Genomic DNA, 26,887 nt, shown 5'->3' with positions numbered 1-26,887 from the left:
AAGAAGACATGAGAAAATAATTTAATGTAGATAAAGCCTTAAAAACATTAAAATCTGATTTTTCCTGCATTTTCAAACTTTCAAATTGCGATATCTCAAAACTATGTTTTTAGGGTTGGTGACTTTTGCCTGAACGGTGACGATATAATGTTATTATTTTTATAGCAACGTGTATTAGAATGTTTTGATCTCAAACACTAAAAACATTAAAGGAAGTTTTTTTTTTTCAAATAATGATGGATAATCTGACCTCATGTGCAGAATGTTGAAGTTATGTACCTATATTTTACAATCGCATATTAATCTTTGAAGTCGATATATTTAACATTTTAGCATTCAGCCAATGCTCAGCGCCTCAATTATTATTTTAATATGCTTTATGTAAAAATCATTCTCTGTCTTAGAAACATGCTATGAAATATTGGGTTGATATTTGAAGTCAGAAAATATAGTTATGTCGGCTTTAAAGTTGGGCGTGGCGGGAGAGGACTAACAATTGGCACTGGGAATGTTGTGTGTTGATGCTCAGCAGCGGGTCGCGCGGCGTCGTCGGGCCGCGTGGCGTGCCCCGAGTGTGGGCGTCGCTACTCCAACCTGTCCAACCTGCGGCAGCACGTGCGCCTCATCCACCGCTCGCAGCCCGTTGCCTGCCCACTCTGTTCGCGCTCCTTCAAGACGCAGCTCTACCTCCGCCGGCACACTCTCAGCCAGCACCAGCACCTCAAGCAGAACGTCCCGCCTGATACCCTACTTCTCAAGATCCACAAAACCTTTCCCGGCCCCGCCCCGCCCGTCACTTCTGTTCCTGCGCCCCGACCGGAACCCGCCGACGTGTCAAAGAACCACCTGAACCCCATCAACGGCTATGACAGTAGCGGGGACTGCGATGCTTCCCTCGAGTCGGCTGATGTCTTTAAAATGGAAGAAGACATTGTTTCGATTGCGGACGACGGACCTTAGAACTCTGTCTGACAGAAAAATTTGTTGTGAAACACTAGATTTAATACAATGTTCTACTTTTCCAATATTTTATGTTCTTAAAAACATGATAACTGAGCTCGAAATAACTGAGTTTAATTTAAAAGCAAAAAAGTCATTCTATTGAAATACTTGGAAGATGATTCATTTTGAGCCATTGACATACGCAAACAACAAATTTATAGTACTAACATTAAAAAGAATATCTGAGAAAAAATGACACTCATGGCCTCTAACTATGTAATTTGTGTATTTTATTTAGTAGGAAGTCCCAGTACAGTTTTTTTTAATCTCTTCAAAATTAAGAATTGTACGGGCTTAAACCCCAAATTGAACGCTATTATTTATCTTTATATTCAATTAATATCAGTAGCATCTACCCTCATTAAAAGAGCTAATGTATGATGTGAACGCTGATGCAAATTGTAGAAAACTTCTGATAATATTTAGCTATTTCGATATTGTATTTGCCACCACGCAATTATTGTCTCTGACCTTATAGGTTGTTTTAAACAGAATTGCATTAACAATATAAAAATCAGTTAGAAAAGTTTGTAAGCTGCCTGACATTAAAAAAATTATCCTATTTATTCATTGAATCTATGTCGACTGGAGAGGACATTTGAAAATCATATAAACAAAATGAAATTTTTCTTTTTTCATGGAGTTCTTTTATTACTTTTTCAATTGTAGGTAATAAATAATGGGTTGCCCGTAATATTACATTCGGTTTAATTAGTATAATATGATTAATCTGTGTTTCACACTACAGTTTTTCTGGTGTCAGAATAATTCAAGAACTCTACTTTTACATTACAGTTATGTAAATATTTTCGAATCCTTAATCTTGTATCAATTAATATTTTTTGTCATATTTGGTGAAATTCATTTGTAGTAAATTTATAATCAAATAAAATAGTACATAATGCAAAATTAAAAATAATTCAATCTTCAAAATATTATTATGAGAAGTTCTTAAAATTACATTAAAAACTTTCGATGAATGCTGACATAAAGAATTTGATGATTCTTGTAATATTATGTGATGATTATTCTCGTGGATATTTTTATAATATCTAAATCACAGTGATCATATCCATTCCTCATATTGCAAAAAAACTTTCTATGTACAACTAAAACGGTGTTCGGGCAAATATAACATTATTATTTAACAAAGACCTGTGAAAATTTTCATAGATTATAATGAGGAAAAGATATGTTTGTATTGTCTTGGTGGATTAAAATTTGATTTCATCCGCGATTTATACTATTCGAAACTGGTGCTAATTATTACAATTGATTATTATTCACAGAATCACTATACTTGTGGGTTCTTTTATCATTTAATTTTCACTAAACTATTTATTTTTATTACTTTTAAGCGATATATTTCAAACAGATCCGTATTACATATTTAGATAGTGTATTATTCATACCACTGACATTGGCACACTTTCTAATATTTTCTTTACAATTTATTATTCGTCGGCTTTTGCATTGTAAATTTTGATATTGTGTACTTACGAAACCTATGTTTCAACAATATTTTTTTTTGTACTAGTCATTGAGTGAGTAAAATCAAATTATTATTGAATATAATGTAACTTTCTGTTGATCTCAATATGCTGATAATTGATTAGTTAGTCTACTTAAAATAATGTATATATTATTTATATAAACGGTACCTACACCTACATAGTGCGTAATTGTTAATATTTTTTTCATCGTACGTTTGTATCAAATTATACCTTTTAGCAGATGAATACAGTCAATATGAAATTAATACGTAGACAACCTTGCTTATTATATCAGTAGGCACTAATAATAATATTAAAATTAATATGTTTTGTACAATATTAAGAATAATAATATAAAACAGCTAATTAAGCATAGTAATATATTATTATCTATTGTATAAAGGTAACTACTACTATAAATTCTAGTCATTAGAATAACAATGCCTATTTACCAAAATAATATAAATATATATTTTTAAAGGAAGCATAAGATTTGTATACCTACCTACCTACTTAAATTTTTTTCGTTTATCACTTTAAAAAAATCTGTAGTAAGTATAGTATATTATAAGAAGTAAAAAAAGAATAATTTATATTATTTTTATTGAACTGAGAAGTTGGAATTGAAACGGATTCGTTAATATTTCTAATTGACCCAGGATTTCTATTATTAGTGAAATGATTCTTTCTATACTACTATCATTATTCATTATTTACATAAATCGACTTGAAAGTCTTGTAATGTTAGATTACGGTTATAGTTGAGTATTTCTGCGTTTTAATACACATAGGAATCGGTAAGTTTCCAATCAACTTTTGACATTTAAGCGCAATATTATGTATTTTTCCGTTTGTAATATTTTTGCTGCATTTACCTACTGACAAAGTTTCTTAGTATTACATTGTTGACAGTGTGCCTCATAAGTAATAAGGTTTTTGGTTAATTATAAATGGTCACAAACATACCTAGATAATATAAAGATAATAAGACTTATTTGTATTTACATTTCATGGTGCTTTCATTAAAATACAATAACGGTAATCATATATTATATGAATGCAGCAAAAATATATTGTCTCGTGCATTATTTATTACCTCAAACACATGCCTGTAATATTGATAAATCGATTTATTCATATTTTTTTACTAATTATGTAGCGAGATCTCGCTGTCTATAATAGAACCAGTATATTTTACAGAATATGAACGATCACATATCTTTTGTTTATTGTCGAGCATCAATTGGGGAGAGTAATACAAAAATTGATAGGCCTCAATGTTTCTTGACAGATAGCTGTTATTATGTTTCACTATGCTGTTAAAAAATGCTTACGACCCGACGCAAGAATACAGTTTGGAAATTAATATAACCGTTGTTGATTTTCCCAGCTGTTCTCAGTTATGAATAGTGTTGGTTATTGACGCTAGGTTAATTTCTGCACTTTTCTAAATGTGGATCCATGATAATTAATGGCGGTTATATATTTTAACAATTTTAAATAGTTATGATGATTCGGTAATATGATAAGAAACAGTCTTTCTAATTGATCAATTCCAAAATTAAATGAAGCTTCACATGGCTGGGCCTGCGATTAATACATAATACTAGAAGTTAATATCGTCCATAAGTAATATAATTACCATCAATCTTTGAAAATATCTGTCGATGAAATTATTGATACAATTCAATAAAAAAGCCCAAGCTTTGGGGAATCTTTAGAAGTTTGTTATTGATCAAATGAAATGATTAATTCTGTTACAAAAATTGAACAAATGATTCTACTCTAATCTACAGACAAAAATCAGAAAGATACTTCTAATTTATTATTATTGTGAATTGATAATGAACTATTGTTATACAATAAGAATTGTGTTAGCCATCAAACTATTCATTAAATATACAATAATTTAGAAATTTCACATTGGTTTTAATCATGAGGATGTTTTTCCTTTACAATATTTTTTGTTCTGTTTTTATGTTGGGAAATATTTGTTTTGGGTATAAGTGAAAGTATACAATGTTTTAATATTTATTATTTCTTTGACTTTGTTTTATAATTTTTTGTATTGTTTCTTTAGTAAACTTTCTACATTACTACATCACTAATTTGCGAGGCGGTGTTGGAAGGTAAAGGGAGGTACTGCTGCGATATATAATCTACCATATGACTGCTTGTATTAGAAATATAATTTCCCTTTTTTTTAATAAATGTAGGTTTAGGATATTCTCTGAATAACAACAGGACCATGATAAAAATATATCTCCTGAATAATTTGTACATTATATATGTCGTGTATTTCGAATAAAAATATGTGGGTTGTTCATACCTATTTGTTTCGTTCTAGATACCGATATAATATAGATAGACTGTGTAGGCAAATGCCAATAGAATGGCCTGGTGGAATTCCATTTTTAATTGACTAACTAAATGTTAATTCTATAATGGTAGCTGTTCCGGAATACTAACACATTATTAGAATGAATTATCATTTAATCATCCTAAACGGAGTTTCTATAACAGAGTTTATTTACGAAGAATGGTATTCGCCCAACCCATTCGGTTCTTACACTCACTGAATAAAACATCATGAGATTTTTGCCAGATGTGGGATTTGAACCATACAAAGTCATAAAAAAATGATGCTTCACACCAAACGTAGGATCCCGTGATAGTCCGATTAAGACCGGGTGTGGTGCGGGGCGGGTGGGATTTGGTGGGGCGAATATAAATTTAAAATAAAAACGTAATTTAATTCTGCCAGACAGTAAATATAGCTAAATGACGAAATCTGCAAGCAAAGTGATATCAATATTTGGAAGCACGTAATATTCTGAGATAAAAATAACTCACGCAAGGATTAACCTTTGAAATATTTTTAAAAGTTGAGTGTTCAAATAATTGACAACATATCAAAACTATTCTCTAGATTTTAATCCGCGCTTTCAATGCCCTAATCTGGGACCCCTGAGTTAGGCCATAGCCACAGAAAGTACTCTGATATCTTGGAATTCAGTATGTTACGATTTCTAGAAAACGACTTTTCTTTGTCAACCGAAAATCATTGTCTTGTTATGTCGCTGCGTTACGCTTCTGTGACACGAATGAATTTTTCTGAGGAAAAGCTCTTCGCACGACTTTTCGCGTCGGTATAGTTGCTTTGAAGTATCATATTATATTACATAATATTTACTTTCTGAGTGTTAGTTACGCACTTGAATCATTTTAGTAACAGTATACCTACTGCTTTGCTATTTTAAAAGCTAAACGTATGGGTGCGTGGAGGTTTCAGGTCTAGGCCCTATGTAGCAAGGCGGCGACGCAAAATTGTAGATTCTTACTATATAGGTCTTATATAAAGGGGAAATACCGTGTTTGAGGCCCATTACCATATAAACATAAACTAAACCAATCAAACATAGTCAAAAACAAACTGAACATATATTTTTATTCTGTGTAAAACCGTCATTTGCATAATTAAGGTGAATAAGTTTTTATAAATTCAAATAGGTAGATGGACTTACTATTACACAATCCCACAATCCGGTATACTGATTTATTGTATTACACTAAAAAGCATTTTTTATGAAAACAAACGCGTGTGTGCAAAACGCACGGCGGTAGTGAAACTTATGAAAACGATCACGCATTATTTTTAATTCGTGTGTACTTATAGCTCCTGTACACGTGCACGGATTTACTTGCAGTAATAGTACGTATTTTAAACTATTGTGACAATAACTGTTTACACGTAAAAGTACTGACTGTCTCTCCAATATTATTCTTTGAGAGTAAGCGAGAAGCGATGTTGTCATTTTATAGTATTATTTGACAGATAGTGAAAATCAGTTAACCTCGAAATGAGTCTCCACCATCGTTCTACTGCGCAGGCGCAGATATCGAACAAACCAACTTTCGCGTGAAAATTCTGAAGCTTTTGAACTTTATTGATTCATGCATGCAATCTTGCAACTTGCATGATAGTACCTACATGTTTACACGTGCATTTTCTTGTTATGGCCGTGATAATACGTACTGTCAGCAGTAAATCCGCACTTGTAAATGGGGTATTATGCATTGGTATACTCTAATATCACCTGCTGAAGTACCTAAAATAGTATAAATAAATGGGAGAGTGCGAGAGAGTACATAGAAATCATAGTAGGTATTATATTGGTAAATGTACCTACTAATACTTGTCATAAAGCACCCATTTGCTAACAATTAAAAAAAATCGGTATTTTGATAACTACAATATGATACGCAAGTTAACGATTGTATTAAATTATTATAAATATCTAACAAGTACTGCGTCAATTGTAGTCCACTTCATTCCAACCGTAGACAATAACTGGTGGGTCGTTTGGTGCGCGACGGAGACGTTAGCCACTCCCTCGGTTTCAATTTTCATTTCGATTTAGGCTCGTTTCAGACGGAACACCGGTGTCGCGCTCGATATAATATAAGAGGCCTTTGCATTCGAATAAAGGGGCCTTCGTTAATAAGTGGGCGCATAATTTCGCGTTATAAATTAGAACATAAAACTGGCTGTGGTAATAAAAACAAGTCTATCGGCGCTTGAGAATGTAGCGGCCGACGGAAAAGTGTACCGGGCACACGAGGCAGTGACTCATTAGCTCTAGGGCTTTCATAAACATAATACAAGGGCCCATTTATTCGAATACAAAGGACTCCTATATTATATCGAGCGCGACACCGGTGTCCCGTCCGAAACGGGCCTTACATTCAACGAACTCACCCGTGGCTAAAGTAGTCTACAAAAATTAAGACCTGTTTTTGTGACCAAACCTATCGGCCAAACCGCCACTATTATGTATCGGGTAAACAACATAATATTGCTATGTAGATATATAGTCCATAAGTAAAGGAGTTTTAAAATGCCTTTTCAACTTTGAAAACGGTTCTAATAAATTTCGTACAATTGCCTCTTTAAGATTGGAGAGAAACCTTTTTAGATAAGATTATACTTTTATGTAGTAAAAAGTTCTTGTATAACTCACACAGCTATCACATTGAGATATCGCCGTAGTGCCTACCCACCTACTCCTTGAAGGTTTTATTCTTGGATGTACCCACATAATAATAATATAATAAATCATTACTCATCTAGTATTATTGTAGGCGTTTTGCGAAAAAATGCACAATAATCAAAATTGTTTTTTTTGTGGTTTATGACTTATGTGACAAAAAAATATGTTTGCACGTCATCGTTTCTTTTGATTTAATGAAATCGTAATATTAAATTACTAATCCAATCATAGTGTAATTTTTACGTACTTACTTAATTTATACAATATTACCATGCTGTTGTATGCAACTGATTGGTAACTGTCACAGTCAACTCGGTCATTACGATCTCGGACATAGGGAGATCTCGGATGTAATGAAGAAACATTCGTTGACATTCATGGTTTATGATTTTCTTCATACATTTATTCATTGTGATAACGAGCATTTTATCGTATATACCGAGCCAAAATACTGTTAATGTGTCAATCGTTTAAAAACATTTCGATCCTAAGCAATAAAATCCGAGCGGACAGGATGCCGTCGGGGACGGATTACGTTTATGAGACTAGTTAACTGTCTAAGTACCTACCTAATTGTTGTTTTTGCCGACAATAATGAAAAAGTATCCACGCATATGGTTGAAAAATCCAAGGATTGTGAGGTCCGTAGGTACCTAACAGCGTTCATTACAATAAACAACTTCTTTTGCAGTTTATGAAGGCCATGCTTGTTTCGGGGATTTTTACGATGGTTTTCAGATTTTTATTTTCGACTTTTCTTGTTATAATATGTCCGCTCATTTAAAAATACATATTCTCTGATATAACGAGTACCGCTTATAACGAGCAAATTTAGTCGATCCCATCTTCCTCGTAATAACCAAGTTCGACTGTATAGTACATTTCTATAATTTTGAAGGATTCAATACGAAAAATGGTCCTTCTACCTACTATATTTTTTACACCTTTATAATCACTATGGAAACAGATGAGAACACTGCGAAAGTGCGAGGGTGGATTAGTGATGTCGAAAATTCTGTAGTCATCGTCGACGACATTGAAGACCATGAAAAACTAAACAAAAAGTTTCACTTCAGTCACGTGTACTTGCCACATTCACCTATTTTTTATAATGACAATTCTTGCTAAAGATTTATCACGTACTTAGTAACAACGGTATTTTCAAATACACTAAACTTGCTTCACGTGAACGTTGTGTTACAAATTCGCCCGTCTATGTTCCGGCTATATAAAAATGTTGCTAATGAAATAATTAAAAAATGCCGTGATGACTTAGTATTTAGTGTTTTTTTTTCGTTAAGCAATCATTGTAGGTACCCATCTTTTAATCGCTGATTTGATAAGTACTAGGTAAATGTTTTAAATTATGAACACGACTTCTGAGCGATCTTCATTTACTTTAAACATTGATCAAAGAACGACGCATACTAATTATTTAGTACGTGTTTCTAATTAATCTTAAAATCAAATTAAAACTCTTCAAAGCTAAATACTTATATAATTAATGTTCATTAGTATGTTATTGAATTCTACTATGGGTCGTCCATAAATAACGTCATATGCTTTTCGTTAATTTTGCCTCGCACCCTTGTTTCCGTCATCGCACTTAATCAAGAAATCTTTTACCCCCCCCAATCCAAATTACGTCACATTTTTAGCTTCCCCATTCGTTAAAAAGCAATTCGCTGGAAATGATATATTTCAATCTAACGTTGTCACAGAATATTTTATTTTTCAGAATAAAATGAGTTTATATATTTTTTGTTTTGTGAGTTTACATTTTCTACACTTCTCCGTCGTCACAAATCATCGCATTATAAATTAGACCCCTCCTCCTTAGGATGTGGCATCATATTATAATGATGACTCCTATTTACAATTATTATGCCGTTCACCATTTTTGTTCACCTATCAATTTTTTATATTTATAAATTGACTATCGACCGAGGGTATTTATGGATATTTTTATTATTACAAAAATATCCGGGATAGAATACTTAGTACTCCTTTCAAGGTACTTAACTACGGTTCTGGTCTATAGGCAGAGCGTGTGATTTCTGTGCAGCAATCTTTCTGTCAGCATGGTTACTAAAGACACGATCGCACCAAAAAAACAAATATAATAATATACGGTAAAATAAATAGACTTTGACAAAAATGTTCGTATGACACTTTCGTGTGACACCTCCGCGTTACGGTTTTTAGAGACATGTTCTGCTAATAAATGTATTCTTTGTTTAAAAGTTTTGGGGCAAGTGGGATTCGAATACACTTCTTTCGGTTGTTTTTGTTTCAATGGGTAGTTTAATTGGTTAAGAGCACTCACCCTTAAATGTAGATACATGTAGTCATTAACCACTGGGTGTCTTCAACAAGATTTTTAGACGAACAAGAACATTAAAGATTTAATTGTTTGAAAAAGTTCTCGATAGATAAAGTGCTTTTCAGGCAAAATTTACGATTTGCCGTTTACGACGTCGTTATACTTCAGTCATATTAGGTGAAAATAATTCCCCTAAAAGGGAATCTTTGACAGAGTATACCCAGAACGGTTGACAAATTGGTCATTGCGAAACCCTACGAAATGGCTATCTATTCACTGGGTTGGAAAGAAAGTGAACTGATAATCTTAAAGATAAACATATCCAATAGCTACGAAATTGTTGGTCGTAGACTCATAGATCGTCATAATACTATGCCGCAACCCAGTCTGCTGCTGAAACATAGGGATGGTCAGCGAAAATGTTTGACGATGTGATGCTGATATTAATGGCAAAAAATGCTATATATAAACTGCAATCAAGAGTAAAAATATTACCAAAACGGCTAAAATACGTATAGTAAGATGTGTTGTATTCCTGATTTGTATTTATATAATGTATAAATATGCCTTTGAGACGCAGACGGCAAATGCAAGAGAAAGGCAGAGGCTAGATGCTTTTGAAATGTTAACCCACATAGAATATGCCAATCTGGTGAAACTCATGTGACAGGTAAAGGTCGGAGAGGCCGGGAAAAAGCTCCCTTCAGATGGACAGACCAACTCCAGAATGCTACCGGTTTCACTCTGACAAAGGTCCCTCGTGCCACTAAATGTCGAGGGAGGGAGCTAAACCGCGGAGAAGGCTGTCAGACAGGCAAATTATCTACGTCACGATCCTCAGGCACGAGGTCCCGCTACTCCCTTAATTGCTGTTGCATATTTCGCACGTATGGAAGGAGTGGGCCTGACTGGGTATTGTGTTGGTTGACACACAGTATTTCATCCCGAAGCTCACTATATTCAGGTCGTGTCACTGAATTGCGAATTACGATGGTAGTGCCAGTTATTGAATATCTTTGAATGCGATGGGGGTAACCTGTTTGCAATAATAATCATCATTCTCTACAATCAGTTTATCATATTGCAATCGAAGTATGAGCACTACCATCGAAGTTTACAGTGTCGTGTCACGGTCTGAGTATTATAGTGGTTCTTGATTTTATTCGTATATTGTAATATCGTAAAAATACATTTTTCAATTTGCCAACATACAGAATATTAATTTGTGTATGGCTATCAATTCACCCACGGCATTTGTAATCGTTGCAAAATCGCCATTAAATGGTATTGATAGAACAATTTAATATTATATTATACTAGTTACTAGTGGTTATAGGACAAACTCTTTGATGTTATTTTGTTTACGTGAATATGATAATTTCATAGTCTGGAAAAAGTAAAAGGTGGCACTGAAATTTTATAATTTTAATCCTTACAGTGCGAACGCCACAGCTGTTGTGTGCTAATTAGGGGGTCATTAGATATAATTAGCATGTTGTTTAAATGCGGTAATTAAAAGCTCCGCAGTGCTGTGACGTTAAAATTGTTAGAAATCACTGATCTACATATTACATAAATGCATGAAGACGAATGTTATAAAAGCTAAGTGACACATCACATGACTTTTTACAGATGAAGTTTGATTCTGAGTTTATTGATATATAATATCATATACATCTTTTTAATACATTGACAATGCGGAAAGTCATCAGCTCAATTTCTATCTGTGTATAGGTATTTCACATACACGCGTTTCTGTAGCGTAGCCTTATTTGTATTCAGTGTATGGGTTGTGATGTTTTCCCCTTCCTTCTCTCTTACCACCCTCACCACCCTCGGGTCAGGGGTTGAGCGATTTATTTATAATCAATCATCGTGCAGAAACTTTGTTAAGATTTTTTGGCACACTTTGATGCGTCTGTAGCAGATACGATGACAAAGTACACGCCGGAAAGCGATAATATGCATCGTATAAAAGATAACGTTCAGAACGGTTACATAGCATCCCTATAGGCTTGTTTGCACGGGGTTAATACTAATCATTGGTAGTCGATACTCGCACTAATAAAAGGCCGAGTACGAATGCTTATTACTAATTCGGCGGTAGGGGGGTATTGATTACCAATGATTAGCATTTAGCCCATGTAAACAAGCCTTATTTGAGGCGATGTACTCTTCTATCGTGCTCCATTGCTAGTAAAATAGTATTACAACGAAGGTTGACTGCAAAGATGGTTATATTCATCAGTTTCAATTAATTAGGTAAGTATGAAAAACATTGCAATCTTACTGGTGTGTTCGGCCTTTTTGTGATTATTTAGGAATAAATCTGTGTGCAAAAATAAAACAGGCGATACTGTTAAAATAACTGCTTTTCATGAGAGCCAAAAGAATATTGAGTTTTGGACATTGTATTGTATGTGAAATCAGCTAGTTCAGCAGCGTCTATTTCACTAGTCCCGTGTTTTCTTTAGGTACCTTGGTATATTTAACCAATTTTTCAATATTTTAGACATATCTCACGTTTTCTTTCGCACACAGAAAGGTGGATAACCGATATTAAAACCAATAGTCTCGCGTGCAAGAAAATGTAGTCTGGCTTTCAAATTAAACATATTATTTAGTTATGTATCCTAAATCCTAAAGGCAACTTTTTGCCTCCGATGGATGTTTTTTTGCTAAACCACCTCTGTCGAATCAAATAATAATAAGTAATAGTTTGTTTTGAGTTCATGTCGGGTATAGGTACTCTGACCCTGTTTGTCATACTTTCATATAATTTATTATCTAGCTAGTATCTTCTCTACATTGTGCGCACATAGCAAACACTATGCTTACGAAGTGAAAATCAGAATCTTGTCGTGCTGTTTTCTATGAACCTTTTATGAGTTTGATTAGGATTCTAACTTTCCTACGGGTACGTACATATATTATGTAGTATGTATATGGGTTCTTGAACAATTGGTGGCATGGTAGATTTCTGTCAATATTACGTGAAGTAAGGTGTAGGTACGGAGTTCATTCCGTTTTTCTTCATACATTTAATTCGAATGAACCCTTATTAAAGTAATTACACAGTGCCAGTGGATACCTACATAACTTATAAATATATTGTATCATAATATTATTTGATAATTAACAACAATATTTTTATACATACGTTGAAAACACCTCGGATATATACCTACTAGAAAAAAATACGACATCCAGCGGGACTCGAACCCGCATCCACTGGATTCGGACCAATTACCAATTGAGCCATGTGGTTTCTATCTAATTGCGACAAGATTTTCTAGTAGTTTTTACATCTTGAAGTGCTAAACATTATATTATCTGAGGGGTGTTTTTAAATTATGTACCTATATTCTATAAAAGGATGTTACATTCTTAAATCTTGTGAATATTCGTTGAATTAACAAATAAAATAGTATACAAAATTTTCATCGTGCCGTATTTCTATAATTCGGTCGTACAATCAAAATATAGTGCGATTTCTATATTGTGACTGTCACGCCATAGCGGTCATCCAAATAACTATAAATCCCTCCTGGTAATAATTAATTCATGTAGGTACTCACATAATGTCCCGGCGTTACGTTTACTACAAACCCTTCCGTCAGTTCACGTAGCTACACTATATACCAATACTACTAGCTTCCGTATAATACACATAATATATTGACTATTGGATGGCAAAACCTCACATGTGACTATTACTATCTTTGCAGTAGAGTATAAACAATGTATTCATATTAATATCTGAATTTGAAAGCATGTGACACTATTGATAATGTGAAGACGTGAAAAAAGCATAGATGGAGACATTTTTCGATGTTCTGATTTGACAGATCGAAGATACTGCGAAAAAGATAAATCTTAAAAAAAACACTTGTGTGGTTTTGTTTTTCAGCCGTCGATATTATGCTCTGTCTAAGGATACTAGCAGCCTCGATTTCGCTCTTAGATGTTATTTATTATCTCGTATACGTTCCTCTTGCGAGGATAAAAGTCATTAATTTACGAAGATGGCAAACATCTAATGTTTTACTGCGCTTTCAAACACTGCTTATATATAATATATCAATCTGCTTTTCTGTTCCTTGTATATTATGATCTAACATCAGAGAAGCGTCGCAGGTGCTTCTACTTATAAAATCATAACGCGTTCTTGCGTTAAGACGCTTTACTAGGTATAATATTATAACATTTGATTTAGCGCAAGCAAGCGTTATATTTATAGTGTCAGGTGTTGCAATTGTGATGAGATGTACCATAGACACTTTCATAATATCTAGAACTATTCCTCACTGATTATAAACATTCTTATCAGAGGTTTAGCAGATCGCCCATCTCCGAAGCTGGTGGTGCGGATTCGAATTCTACGTCTGACAAAAACCTCACATGTTTTTATTGTGCTTGATCCAAAACAAGGACTTGATGAGTTGTGCGAATGGAAAATAACTGTTCCTCATATCACATCTATTATTACACTATACGAAGGTTGTAGAGAGAAAATGGTTATTTTCCATAGAAATACCGACTCGAAATACGCTACCGTTACTCGGGGCTTTTGTTTGGATTCATGAAAAAATTTATACAAATAGTGGTCGAGTTTCATTAATAATTAATTAATAATTACAGTGATACGTGATTCAGTGTTTATCGTGGCAATAGCCGCGCATTTAATAATTTTTAAAATTGACTGTATAATTTTTTCAACTTTTATGTAGTATTTACTAGTAGAAACGTCTTTTAACATTTTTTTATTACAATGATTGGTGATTAACCTTTGAGTAATTATTATGTTTTGGTTAGAATAGGATAGGGAGAAGAACGGTCCAACCATGAACTCACGATGATGAGTTTTTAAAATTAAAAAAATATATTCTTAAAGATAAAGTAACATAAAATTTTATTCCCGGTCAGACGTTTGCTTATTCGATGTAATATGTACGCGCTATGTAAATTGTAAAATAATGTTAATTCAAAAAGATATATTAGTGGCTTCATTGTTTTTATTTTTACAAACCCTCTAAATCAGAACACGGGGTGGTGTGGTATTTCCGTTATGTTTTTAACGTAATGCCTAGTCTACACCTGGCGAATAGGTACCACCTACTCTGTCGAGACAGTCAACTCGGCCGAGTAACTACTCAAAACCACTCCGAACGCAAAGTGCAGTATTCATCCTAGGAACGAGTGAAATGAGCGAGCGTGTTTAGACAGTAGTTGTTCGGCGAGTCAGAGTGTCGAGTTGCGGTTCTTTACAACTATGGTTTCGCAATGTCGTCGTCTATTTGCTTTCTTAGTTCATGGGATCTAAAACTTTAGGAAGAAATGCATACGTGGCAGCGCTCGAAATGGAAAAGCTTACGAACCGGAACGCTCGACAATTTTCTGAAAATATTAACATACCTAGTTCTCAAATTTTATGTGTATTTGTATTTTATAAAAATAAGTGTGTTAGATTTTTTTGTTGTATGGCCTGTCTATCTCAGACGGCAAAATTATTTTTCCACGATACGGAGCGATAACTTTACCCATTTCACGAACCTGATCGGCGCTCCGGTGCGCTCGGGTTCATTTTGAGCCCTGATATATGGTTGTTATGGGTACCAGAAAAAGATGTTGTAAAGTTCGAAAACTATTCCCTGCTGCCAAAAAACAATAGTGTATTTAGTAACTTAGCCCTTGATAATATGGCATAATATCACATAGGTAATGGTGTCTGACCGTTGAATTCTACCAGTTATATTTCATAAATATCAAATTGTTCAGTATTCGTGATCTATATTCCTTTATGTCTTCACTTTATAGTTTTATAACACGTCAAACTGACAACTGAAGCTCTGTGAGTTCCTCTTTGTAATTAATTTTTTTTTCGTCCTAATTCATCTTAAACTCATATTCCAGTAACTCTATTATCGTAGGGATAATTTTACTGATGTGTTCCTTGAAAACTTTTTAAGTTTACGACGACCACTAGTATTCAAATAAAGTTCAATTGAATGAAAGACGCGTAAAAGTAAACTGACACACTAAAAACTTTATATGCGCGTAGACATTACTGCTCAGCCCACTACTCGTCAGGTGTAAATTATTCTTTATATACAATCTATTGAGTATACGACTATATATTTTGGGGGAAATAATTAAATCGCCAAAGTTAAACGGCGTGTGTATAGGGCGGGAGGCGATTGGGTTTGTTTGGATTTTAATTTCCTGCTGTTTAATTAATTAACATGTTTGTGCCTTAAAACAGTTTATCAAATTACATACAAACACAAACATTGCCGCGGGGCGATGTGCCTGAACTATGCGTCGATAATGAATTTACGTTTCTTTTTTACTTTAATTCGTTGACTCATTTTAAAATTACATGCGTGTATAGCTGGGCAACCAACTATATTGATTTTCTTTTGACTAATAATATAACGTTATGTTAACTTTGATTCAAAGACTTGGACTGAAAGGAGAAACAACATTTTTCACATTGCAACGTAAGTATATTTTCATAAATTAAACTGTTAAAAATCTTCTTCCAGATTTAGCCTTCTGTGATTTTACTTTAATAACCGCTGAATGTAATATGTTTTTGACGTATGTGCCACTTTTGCATGCAAAATTGTTTAAAGGCTTCTCTTATATTATATAGACATATTCTCGGCCATATTTTACGTTTTTCACATTACTTTATAATATTAGTATTTATAACATTATATATCTACTATGTAAGTATGATTTAATTATTTTTTGCTAAGGAAGTATCATATTATATATAATTTTAATGCACCTTAAAATGTAAATAATTATGTGAATTTGAATTGAACCGAAGAATTATTCAAATGTAAGTCCCTTTTTACACGTGTCAAAGGACTTAGTGAAATACATTATAAACACCCAACTGCCGAGTTAATATTAATTTAGAAGTGTTGGTAACTTGACATGTTCAAGTTTAGGATTTGAAAACTTACAGCACGTAAACTTTCCAGGTGCGTGCTATTCAGTTAAAACTTCTGTACACAGTCTTTGAATTTATTATAATTTGAATTATCAAAGCTGCGATGTCAATTTAAGTATCAGCTTAAGGCCATGCATTAGTTGAGGCACGGTCTAAAAAGATCGTTGCTAGGCGATGTGCGGATTGCGGGTCGCGGGTGAAAATGACGCCCGTCAAACGAAATATTATTTCTCATATAAATCCAACATACGTCCATTTTATGTTCTGTTTATTATTCTATTAGTATCAATAATAATATATTCATTGACATGTTTGCTTTTTAAAGTAAATGGGTAAAGTTTTTAGTCATCTTTACACGATTTTAGAATTAATTGGCCCGTCGCCATCACGCAGCAAAGTGACGTGCGTCCGACTCCACGTTCTCTCAATGAATGGGAAGCAAGTACAAATTTTCGTCGCGCGTACAGTTGAACATTATTTGGCGTTTCACTGATGCGTCACCTTAACGTTAATAATTATTCTGTAGGTACCTACGTGTTTTTGGAAACGACCAAAATTTTCAATTAGAAAGCATGATTTAATTTCCAAATGGCGACAGGGACGGTTTTAATCAGAGGCACGACTATAAGCACGCTTCTGTAAGGCGTTTAATTAAACCGGACAAAAACTATTAAGAGCTTTATAGATCTAAATTCTTCGGCCGTGACGTTATAGTTGCCAACCCTATTACAGTATTTGTTATTGTTTTACAACCGTGTGAAAGATAATAACTATAAGGCGCTGGCCTTTCATCCGGGAGCTCTGGGTTCGATCCGGTGAGGACACAATATATTTATGTGAATTTGTCAAAGCCTGGGTGTTTGTGATTGTTTCACTTCTATTACTAAATACACTACTGTTTAACTTTACTAATTTCATTGGGCCTCTAGGCCTGTTGTAGTATTAAAAGGGTTACATGTAAAGTGTACGTATTACATTTCACCGTAGCACAGTGTTTACCGTAAGCTGTCTTATCGGAAAGAAATTACCGTATACTATTGAGATAAAAAACCCCATTGTTTGCAGACAGTAATGTTCCAGTTATTTTAGATTCAATAAGAACATTAATTTGATATTGATTGGCGTCAAGTGCTAGATAATAACGCTTTCATTATAATCAGATATTTGATAGGTACGACTTGATTACGAGAACCCACCGGGGTTTTATATAGATTGTACGATATTATGATTGCATTTCTAAATTACTTACCTGGCTATTTTTTCTGTCTTTCCCTTGTTTTCCACATTACGTCGTCTTAAATGTTAGTTTTTTTTATTGTATTATACAAACGACAGATAAGTCCACTGCAATATGCTCTCTCAATTTAGAAAAATTAGTACGCAAATACAATTCAGACTGTTTTCGTGCGGTATATCACATAGGTAAGGTACCGTGTAAAATGCGAAAACACATTGTACCAGAAAAACATTAATGATATCCCTTAGAAAATGATTTTTGCGTGTTTTTTAGTTTGATAGGCCCGGCCCATTGATTTACCATATACTATATTATATAAGATATATAGTTAGCCAAATTCACATAGATTTGATGCGTACACAATTTCTGACAGTTCGTAAAGCATTTGGGGCCATTCATTGGTCGGCGTAAACCGCATACTTACCTACAGCCAAATAGGTATCGACTGATTAGTATAGATTTGCTTTCAGTCAATGAGATTTTATATCGTTACGAAGAAAGTTTGCCCAAACTTGAGGTTGGCAATGTACGTTTTTTATTTCTGACAACTTGTCCATATTCAATCAAACCTCATTGGATAGACATTGTTGTTAAAGCTAAATAATTTGAAAGAATGACCTAATGTTGGTAATAATATACTCGTCTCTTGACTATATTAGGTTAATGTTAAAATATATTCTATTCATTCTACCACATGTGTTATGGTCGGAAAATGGTACGAAATTGTATTATCATTGGCGGATTAAGACCTTTTCGGGCTCCTAAGCACCGACATTATGGCCGCCCACCCCACGACCAAAACTTTATCGCTATCAAAGTTTTTTTCTATTCTTGTTAAAAAAATCACCCTCAACGATGGTTTTTGTATTGGTGTTAAAGATTTTGTTATAGAATTTTATATTCTTTTTTAATAATCCTTGGATAACTATGCATCGTGTCGTATTTTTTTAGATTGATACCAACGCAAAGTAATTTTGATTTAAAATTTTCGTTAATACTATGATATGTTATGTGTACCACGGTGGTCTTGGGTTTCGAGGTGGGCTAAAAATGTATCTTGTTCGCTCCAGTGTAAGGATGGGATGTGTTGGGCGAATGGCTAGCACGCATTCCCCGTAGAAATCCGTTAATATAACCCTCCATCTGACCATATACTTTTTATTGTTGTTGCTATTACAATATTTTTTTTTCATTATATCAGTCAGTGATGTCCCATAAAACAATGCCATCCCTACGAAGTTTCAATATTAAATCGTATACAAAAAATGTCTACTTATTCTGAATTCAAAAATAGAATGAAAAATTTTCAAGTGTGGCCTACGTATCTGGGTACTTATATGTACGCTTATTTCTATAGCGCCGCAGTCGAAATTACTTTTCCTATTTTGTTCCATAATTGGCCAATATGTGTAAGTAAAAAGTGCATTACATAGTACTTACCTTTTAGTTTTACCGTCTTTACAGCGGCTAAAACAGTAACGGCCCGTGTTTTAACGAGCGAATAGATTGCCAATTTTGTGACTTTGTCAAGTCCGGAAAGCTGTTGTACTAATAAATGTATCTTTTACTGTCCGACAAGAAGATCCAGGCAATAACCATAAGTCGGTAGTGCGGTTAAACGCAGGAGGAGCTTGTTAGTTCACAGTTTTAACACGTGGACAACTCGTCTCTAACCGGAAGGCGCTTCTATCGAAGTGCGGTTACAAATGGGAGGAGCTTGTTAGTTCACAGCACAGTTTTAACACGTAGCCAAGAAGATCTTGTTGGACAGTACAAGAGCTTATGGGATAGGTAGCTAAGTATACTTTTAATTAATATTATTAATAATTACACCACAGAAACATTTAAATATAATATAAATAAACTTGTATGTTTTTATATTTGGTGAAATGCGAGTGCCTGCCTACACAATTTTATTAATTTACTTTTATATTGAATATTTCTGTATAACCTTACATAAAAATAAATTACAATAAACATAGTGTGTTCAGGTGATCACGGGACATTTTTTTTATGTTTTTTTGGCTTTAAAAATGTAAGTTTCAAAATGATCCTTCTCCTTTATAATATAATATGGAAGCATTAATCGTATTCAGAAAAAAATGCCCCAAGCCGGAAAACAATAATTGTTCCGCATGACAAACGTTCTAACGCCGAAAATATTTCAGACATTTTTTTAGCACTATATTCGCTTGCCTCGGCTGGTTATGGTCCCCCAGGGCGCGTGCCTAACGTGCTTTTACGGTAATCTGTTACTGGTTATTATTGTCAGCGTAATTTTCTTATTGTTTCTGACTGTCGAGCGTTAAGTGCCTTGGATACTATAATATTTAGTTTTAGAATAAAATTCAATCGTTAAGGGGGGACATGCTTGTCGAAGGTCAAAATTGAGTTTTTATTGTATTTTCAAACCATGATCATGGACACTCCTTAAACGTTGTAGATAATCTATTTATATAATTTTGAAGCCTTATTATCCTTTATAGTTATTTTAAACATTTGATGACTGCATAAAGAATTTTTGTTACATAAAATAGTATTCTTTTAAACCTCTCGCTCTAATGTTTTAGAATATAGTCATATTTCGGTACATAACTGTGCAGTGGTGTTAAGATTTTTTACATTTATTAATTTTTAGACGCATTTATAAAACCATTAGTATAATTTATTACGAGATAATTTTTGTAAAATATTCACGATAAAAAAATATATTGATAATCTCTGTGATCCCAAATTTGACAAGAATTAGGCATTTTATTATTCAAAAAATCGGCAAGATTAACACATTTGAAGATGATTTTAAAGATACTTATTATAAGCTATGTCTTTGACCATTCAAGTGTGATAAAGATCTTATGAATAATGATTGCTTTATAATAATTATTGACCTAAGAATAAGGTAGTGTTTTTTTGAAATACGCCATTTCTTTTGTCATTCCCCAGTGGTTAAGCTACAACATACGGCCGTAGCCATAAATTGACAAACTATAATTAAAGTAGGGAGTAAAATTATGTTAACGCGCGTGTAAGTGGTATCGAAGATCTAGGGACATAGAAGATTGGAAGGAGCCAGGGGAGGTTTAACATTCTCAACTGAGTATACTCTCATACTCAGTTGAGAATGTATACTGGTAATTAATTGGTGTCCATTATTAGATCTAGTTCTGAAATAAACCTGACCGATATTTAGTTTTAATTAGTATCATCATTATTGGTACTACAACCCAAGTGGGTCTTGGTCGCCTATATCCCTCTTTGTATATCGTGAGTTCCCTCCACCGATACAGCCTCAGGGATATTGAGATTATTTTTCAACAGTTCAGTTACCGCAGTATAGGTAGGTCTCCTGATTGTCCATATTCCTTATAGTATATTGACGAGGACCCGCAGGGTGGTCGGGTGTCTTCCATCCTTGGGATATAGCCTCAGGGATATTGAGATTATTTTTACACAGTTCAATTACCGCAGTATAGGTAGGTCTCCTGATTGTCCATATTCCTTATAGTATATTGACGAGTACCCGCAGGGTGGTCGGGTGTCTTCCATCCTTGGGATATAGCCTCAGGGATATTGAGATTATTTTTACACATTTCAATTACCGCAGTATAGGTAGGTGTCCTGATTGTCCATTTTCCTTATAGTATATTGACGAGGAGCCGCAGGACGGTCGGGTGTCTTCCTTCCTTGGGATATGACCTGCCCAACAGAATCGTTCCACTTTCGTGCATTGTTCGTGTTTGTACCTTCCTCGCCAACTATAATATAGTTGGCGAGGAAGGAGAATATATTATATTATATTAGTATGAATATATGTGATCATGTACACAATATTTTGTAAAACATGTTTTTGTGTATAACATACCGAAATAATAACACGCAGTAGGAGTAGATAACGATTTTCAATACAATTTGATGCTGACGATTGTAAGGAGCGGCACTTTGACTAGTTTGATTCCAAAATTTGATTTACAGTTTTTATCATCATCATCATCTATCCATTGCTGGGTGAAGGCATCTCCAAGCTGATTCCACTTCTCTCTGTCCTGTGTGTTGCGTTGCCACGTACTTCTGCAGACATTTATCATTTCATCGATTCAGCGGCCTCTAGGTCTATCTTGCGGACGTTTTGCACCTCTTGGGTACCACTGGATGATTAGATTTCCCTTCTTCGAGTTATGTGTCCATCGCAAACCCTTGTCTGTTTTCTTATCCACTCATTCCTCTTTTTGTCCTTTCGCGTTATGCCCAGCATGCACCTCTCTATACCACGTTGTGCTGTTCTAAGATTCTGGATCTCTGTTTTCGCGAAGAGAGACAGAGAACAATTTTAATACGAGGCACAAAATATTATTACTAAAATTATTGTCATATTACGAATGTACTCAAAGTGCGTACTTTTTTATTGTCTGCGATGCGGATAATATAACAAATGAATATCGTGTAATATAAACGTTACTAAGTTATTTGGGAAATTGCACTTAGTTTTTGACTGAACAAGAGTAAATAAAAAAAAACGAACAACTTTCTACATTATAATATTGAACACGGTAATCAATGGCACTTTAATGTGTTTTCTCTTTAAGTAGATGATGCTATATAGGTTATTTTGCGATTGGAAAAAAGATAAAAAAGTTTTATACAGAATTTTCAGTACGTCCTTTACGGTTCACTAATTATTTATAATTGAATTAAAAGCTTACTTTGTAAAATCTGCGAAGCTTCCAGCGATGGGTATTGTATAGTATTAGAGTACCTATGTATGAGTAGGTCGTGTACGTATCTGGAGATCAAAGAAGCCCATTCGTGCTAAGTCAGAGTAGTTTCGCCGTATCTCGTTGGATAAATCACAAACGATCATTTCTGACTGTTGGTTTATCTTCAGCCGTTTAGTAAAGCATCCTCAGCAGTTAAGCCACGCCGAAACTCTAGACGTATAAAGCTGTTTGAATGTGATCATGGGCAGCCTATTGATCGCATTTTCAATATTTAATAAAACGAGAAAAATAAGAATATCAATGATAATATAATTAATTATAATGTGACATCTGTTTTATAAGATTCCAATGCTTATGATTTTATGGATAATACGCACCCAACAACAGAGTCCCCAGCTAGGCAGGTGCAAATAAATTTATTTTTACAGAGCGAAAATAATCGAGGCTAGTATTTTTTTTACATAAAATCTACATACGTAGTTTTAGCAAGTAATCAAAGTAATTACCTGTTGAAGTTTGTCTTTCAAGTTTCATCTATTAATTCAATACAACCTAATGTGGGTTTTACTCGCTTCATTGAAACGTCTTCGGTCCCCTCTATCTGCGCGAAATTCACCCCCCCCCCCTTTACCGCTACAACAGGCAATGCAGCCCAATGACAGTAGTATTGAAACAGTAGTGTAATAGTGGCAATGAAACAATCACAGAAAACACATCAGCTTTGAGAATATTACATATTATATTATTATGTATTGTGACCTCGTTGAAAATTGAACCTGAAATTCCCGGACGTGAAACCAGTACCTTGCGCAATGGACTACGAGGGTCCCAGTGTTACTCTATCTTTTTCTTTACGCAATCCAACCAGCGCATTATTTTTTATTTGCTTATTGACAGTGATGTACCTATTGCTAAATAAGTTATGTAGTGGTAGATCACTGGTTTTTAAAAATCCTAATCATCCCTCCCCCTATCTCACTTTTCCAAAAAGCACATTCCCATTTTTTGGAAAAGATATACATTTATATCGATGATTAAGTAGGTATCTACGAAATTTTAGAATTTCACCACTCCAAGTGAAAAAACAAAACATTTTCTCTCGCTTCTCAATTGAACTGATTAATTGGTTTTCTTGCATTTGAATATAAGTAGTCATTTCAGTTTTCGATTTAAATCTATGCTATTAAAAATTATTGTGTATAACATACCAATAATGAAAATTGTTTGATGCAGTGCAGGACCGCGCTTGGGCATGGGAAAAAAATCACTACACCACTGTCTACTGTAAAGGAGTCTCTTGGGTGGTTGGTTGGTTCCATTGTTGAGACATGGCTTGCCTAACGGAATTGTCCTACTACGTCTCATGCATTTATTTATTTATAAATGACGCATGAACCTATGAAAGAATGAGATCAGAATCAAATGGTAGGAGGATCGTCGTATACTGAGTTTGTGGTTGTTCTTCCGGTCTATTAGTCAATATTGACCCGATGAGAGTTTTGTAGACCTTTATTTTAGTTTAAGTCTGCTAAGTTTCAATTATCAAATGTTAAGAAAAATAATACTATCGACTTAGCGCAATTTAAATTCAAATTCTAAAACTTAAATCAATTGGTACTATATAACTATCAAAATTGTTAAATACAGTTTAGAAGTTTTAAAGTAAAGTTTAAGTATTAAAGAAAAATTATAGAACATTGAAGTTAAGCGCCCTACAACAAAACCGCCCCGCACCACACTCGGTCAAATAAATTGCGGGGCGCGGGTTTACACGTCATCCCCAGGCGGCACTCGCGGCCGACTGGAGTCTCTAGCGGCCGCGCTACTTTTGTGACATTATTTTTCGTTACGTCTGTGTGATTTTCCGTAACGAATCCGCCAGGGAGGTCAAGGCAAAAGCATGTATCCATGCTAAAAAAATGAATTAATGTTATCGGCAGCGGTGTGGTTATAACTTTATGATGTTGCAAACTATTCGTCTACGCTGCAGTGTTTACTAATGTATTATTTATCTTGCAGAATACGGAAACTTGGAATAATTTTGTTGCAGTTTATAATATTTCTTCGAAGTTTGTGTATCCGTGCTTTATGATTTTATTATGTAATGTTTACCAGATGAATCTCTTTCTTCAAACAGAATTGCGTAATAATAATTATTCTACTTGTACCTATGTTCATAATCCCCACGGGAAGTAAAACTTGAGTTGTTTATATTCTGTTACCTCTCGTAGTTGTGTGTTTGATGGCTGGCTGTTCAACAACTTTAGTTGGGCATATTCTATTGCAGCATGAGACGTTAATTTTATGCATTTTCTTCAGAAATCTATCCAAAATTCACAGTTAAGTTTAGCTGAGCATAAGATAAAATAACTGCATGAAAGGTACGTTGGAAGAGTTAATTAAGAAATAAAAATATGGTGTTTCAAAGTTAACAGTAATAATCGGTCGAAGTTAAATAAATAGAAGACGTGATATAGAGGTTCAAAATTAAATTTTTGTTTTTCTTAAGCTTAACCCATTGGAGACGGGGTGAATTTTTCAGGATCACTTAAAAAGGCACACTGATTACTAAAATTGATGTAACTTTTTTAAAATGCATTTAGGATTCAAATACATATTTTAAATATTTATAGGTAAGTATTCAATTCTCCTATTATTTATTTATATTTTAAGTTAATTTTGTTTATCAATGGAATCAAGAAAACATGTCAAATATAGGTTTTTGTGTTTTTCAGCCTTTTTTATACAAACTGACAAAGGTCAAAAGTCTATGATAGAAATAAATGATAAAATTAAAATATACTAAAAATGGAGTGACATATAATACTTTTTACGATATTTAGAATATGGAGGGCCATTATATGTTTTTTACTCACTCGAACACCTCATACCAACCAAACTGATCATTTTCTTTTTCTTTTATAGTGTTAACTGTCAATTCATGGTGGAACTGCGTTGTATTATTTGATTAATTATTTGTAATTAAATGAAAACACAATTTTATAATACTTATGTCCCCTTAACGGCCCACGTGCTCGTCGTAGGTCGAAATTGAGTTTTTATTGTATTTTCAAACCATGATCCTGGACACTCCTTAAACGTTGTAGATAATCTATTAATATAATTTTGAAGCCTTATTATCCTTTATAGTTATTTTAAACATTTTATGACTGCATAAAGTATTTTTATTACATAAAATAGTATTCTTTTAAACCTCTCGCTCTAATGTTTCAGAATATAGTCATATTTCGGTACATAACTGTGCAGTGGTGTTAAGATTTTTTACATTTATTAATTTTTAAACGCATTTATAAAACCATTAGTATAATTTATTACGAGATAATTTTTGTAAAATATTCACGATAAAAAATTATATTGATAATCTCTGTGATCCCAAATTTGACAAGAATTAGGCATTTTATTATTCAAAAATTCGGCAAGATTAACACATTTGAAGATGATTCTAAAGATACTTATTATAAGCTATATCTTTTACCATTCAAGTGTGATAAACATCTTATGAATAATATTTGCTTTATAATAATTATTGACCTAAGAATAAGTTAGTGTTTTTTTGAAATACGCCATTTCTTTTGTCATTCCCCAGTGGTTAAGCTACAACATATGGCCGTAGCCATAAATTGACAAACTATAATTAAAGTAGGGAGTACAATTATGTTAACGCGCGTGTTTGAACATGTACCTAAACCGATTTTTTTTAAATTTTTTTTAAACGGTACATGTTCAAATACGCGCGTCAATATCATTTTACTCCCTACTTTAATTATAGTTTGTCAATTTATGGCTACGGCCGTATGTTGTAGCTTAACCACTGGGGAATGACAAAAAAAATGGCGTATTTCAAAAAAACACTACCTTATTCTTAGGTCAATAATTATTATAAAGCAATCATTATTCATAAGATGTTTATCACACTTGAATGGTCAAAGACATAGCTTATAATAAATATCTTTAGAATCATCTTCAAATGTGTTAATCTTGCCGATTTTTTGAATAATATAATGCCTAACTCTTGTCAAATTTGGGATCACAGAGATTATCAATATAATTTTTTATCGTGAATATTTTACAAAAATTATCTCGT

At 33.7% G+C, this 26,887-nt stretch overlaps 1 protein-coding gene across 3 annotated transcripts in view; it reads left to right on the top strand.

Annotated features, from left to right (window-relative positions):
- The window catches only part of LOC147064763 (uncharacterized), a 232,849-nt gene that overhangs the window by 9,779 nt on the left and 196,183 nt on the right, over window positions 1-26,887 (top strand). The window contains exon 5 of one of the 3 annotated variants that reach the window (XM_085958046.1): window positions 533-1,167. The exons of 1 other annotated variant lie outside the window; for it this stretch is intronic. In XM_085958046.1, the coding sequence (XP_085814172.1) occupies window positions 533-960 (428 nt within the window). In that variant the 3' untranslated portion in view covers window positions 961-1,167. Of the gene's footprint in view, window positions 1-529; window positions 1,168-26,887 lie in introns of those variants that run through there. One more of the 3 variants, XM_085958045.1, reaches the window with a different exon arrangement.

The sequence above is a fragment of the Rhyacophila brunnea genome, unplaced genomic scaffold (assembly GCF_057557595.1).
Source record: "Rhyacophila brunnea isolate RB1 unplaced genomic scaffold, BYU_Rbru_1.0 scaffold_7, whole genome shotgun sequence".
Classification (NCBI taxonomy): Eukaryota; Metazoa; Arthropoda; class Insecta; order Trichoptera; family Rhyacophilidae; genus Rhyacophila; species Rhyacophila brunnea.
The sequence above is the reverse complement of the archived record's forward strand: the minus strand, read 5'-3'. Positions and strand labels throughout refer to the sequence as shown.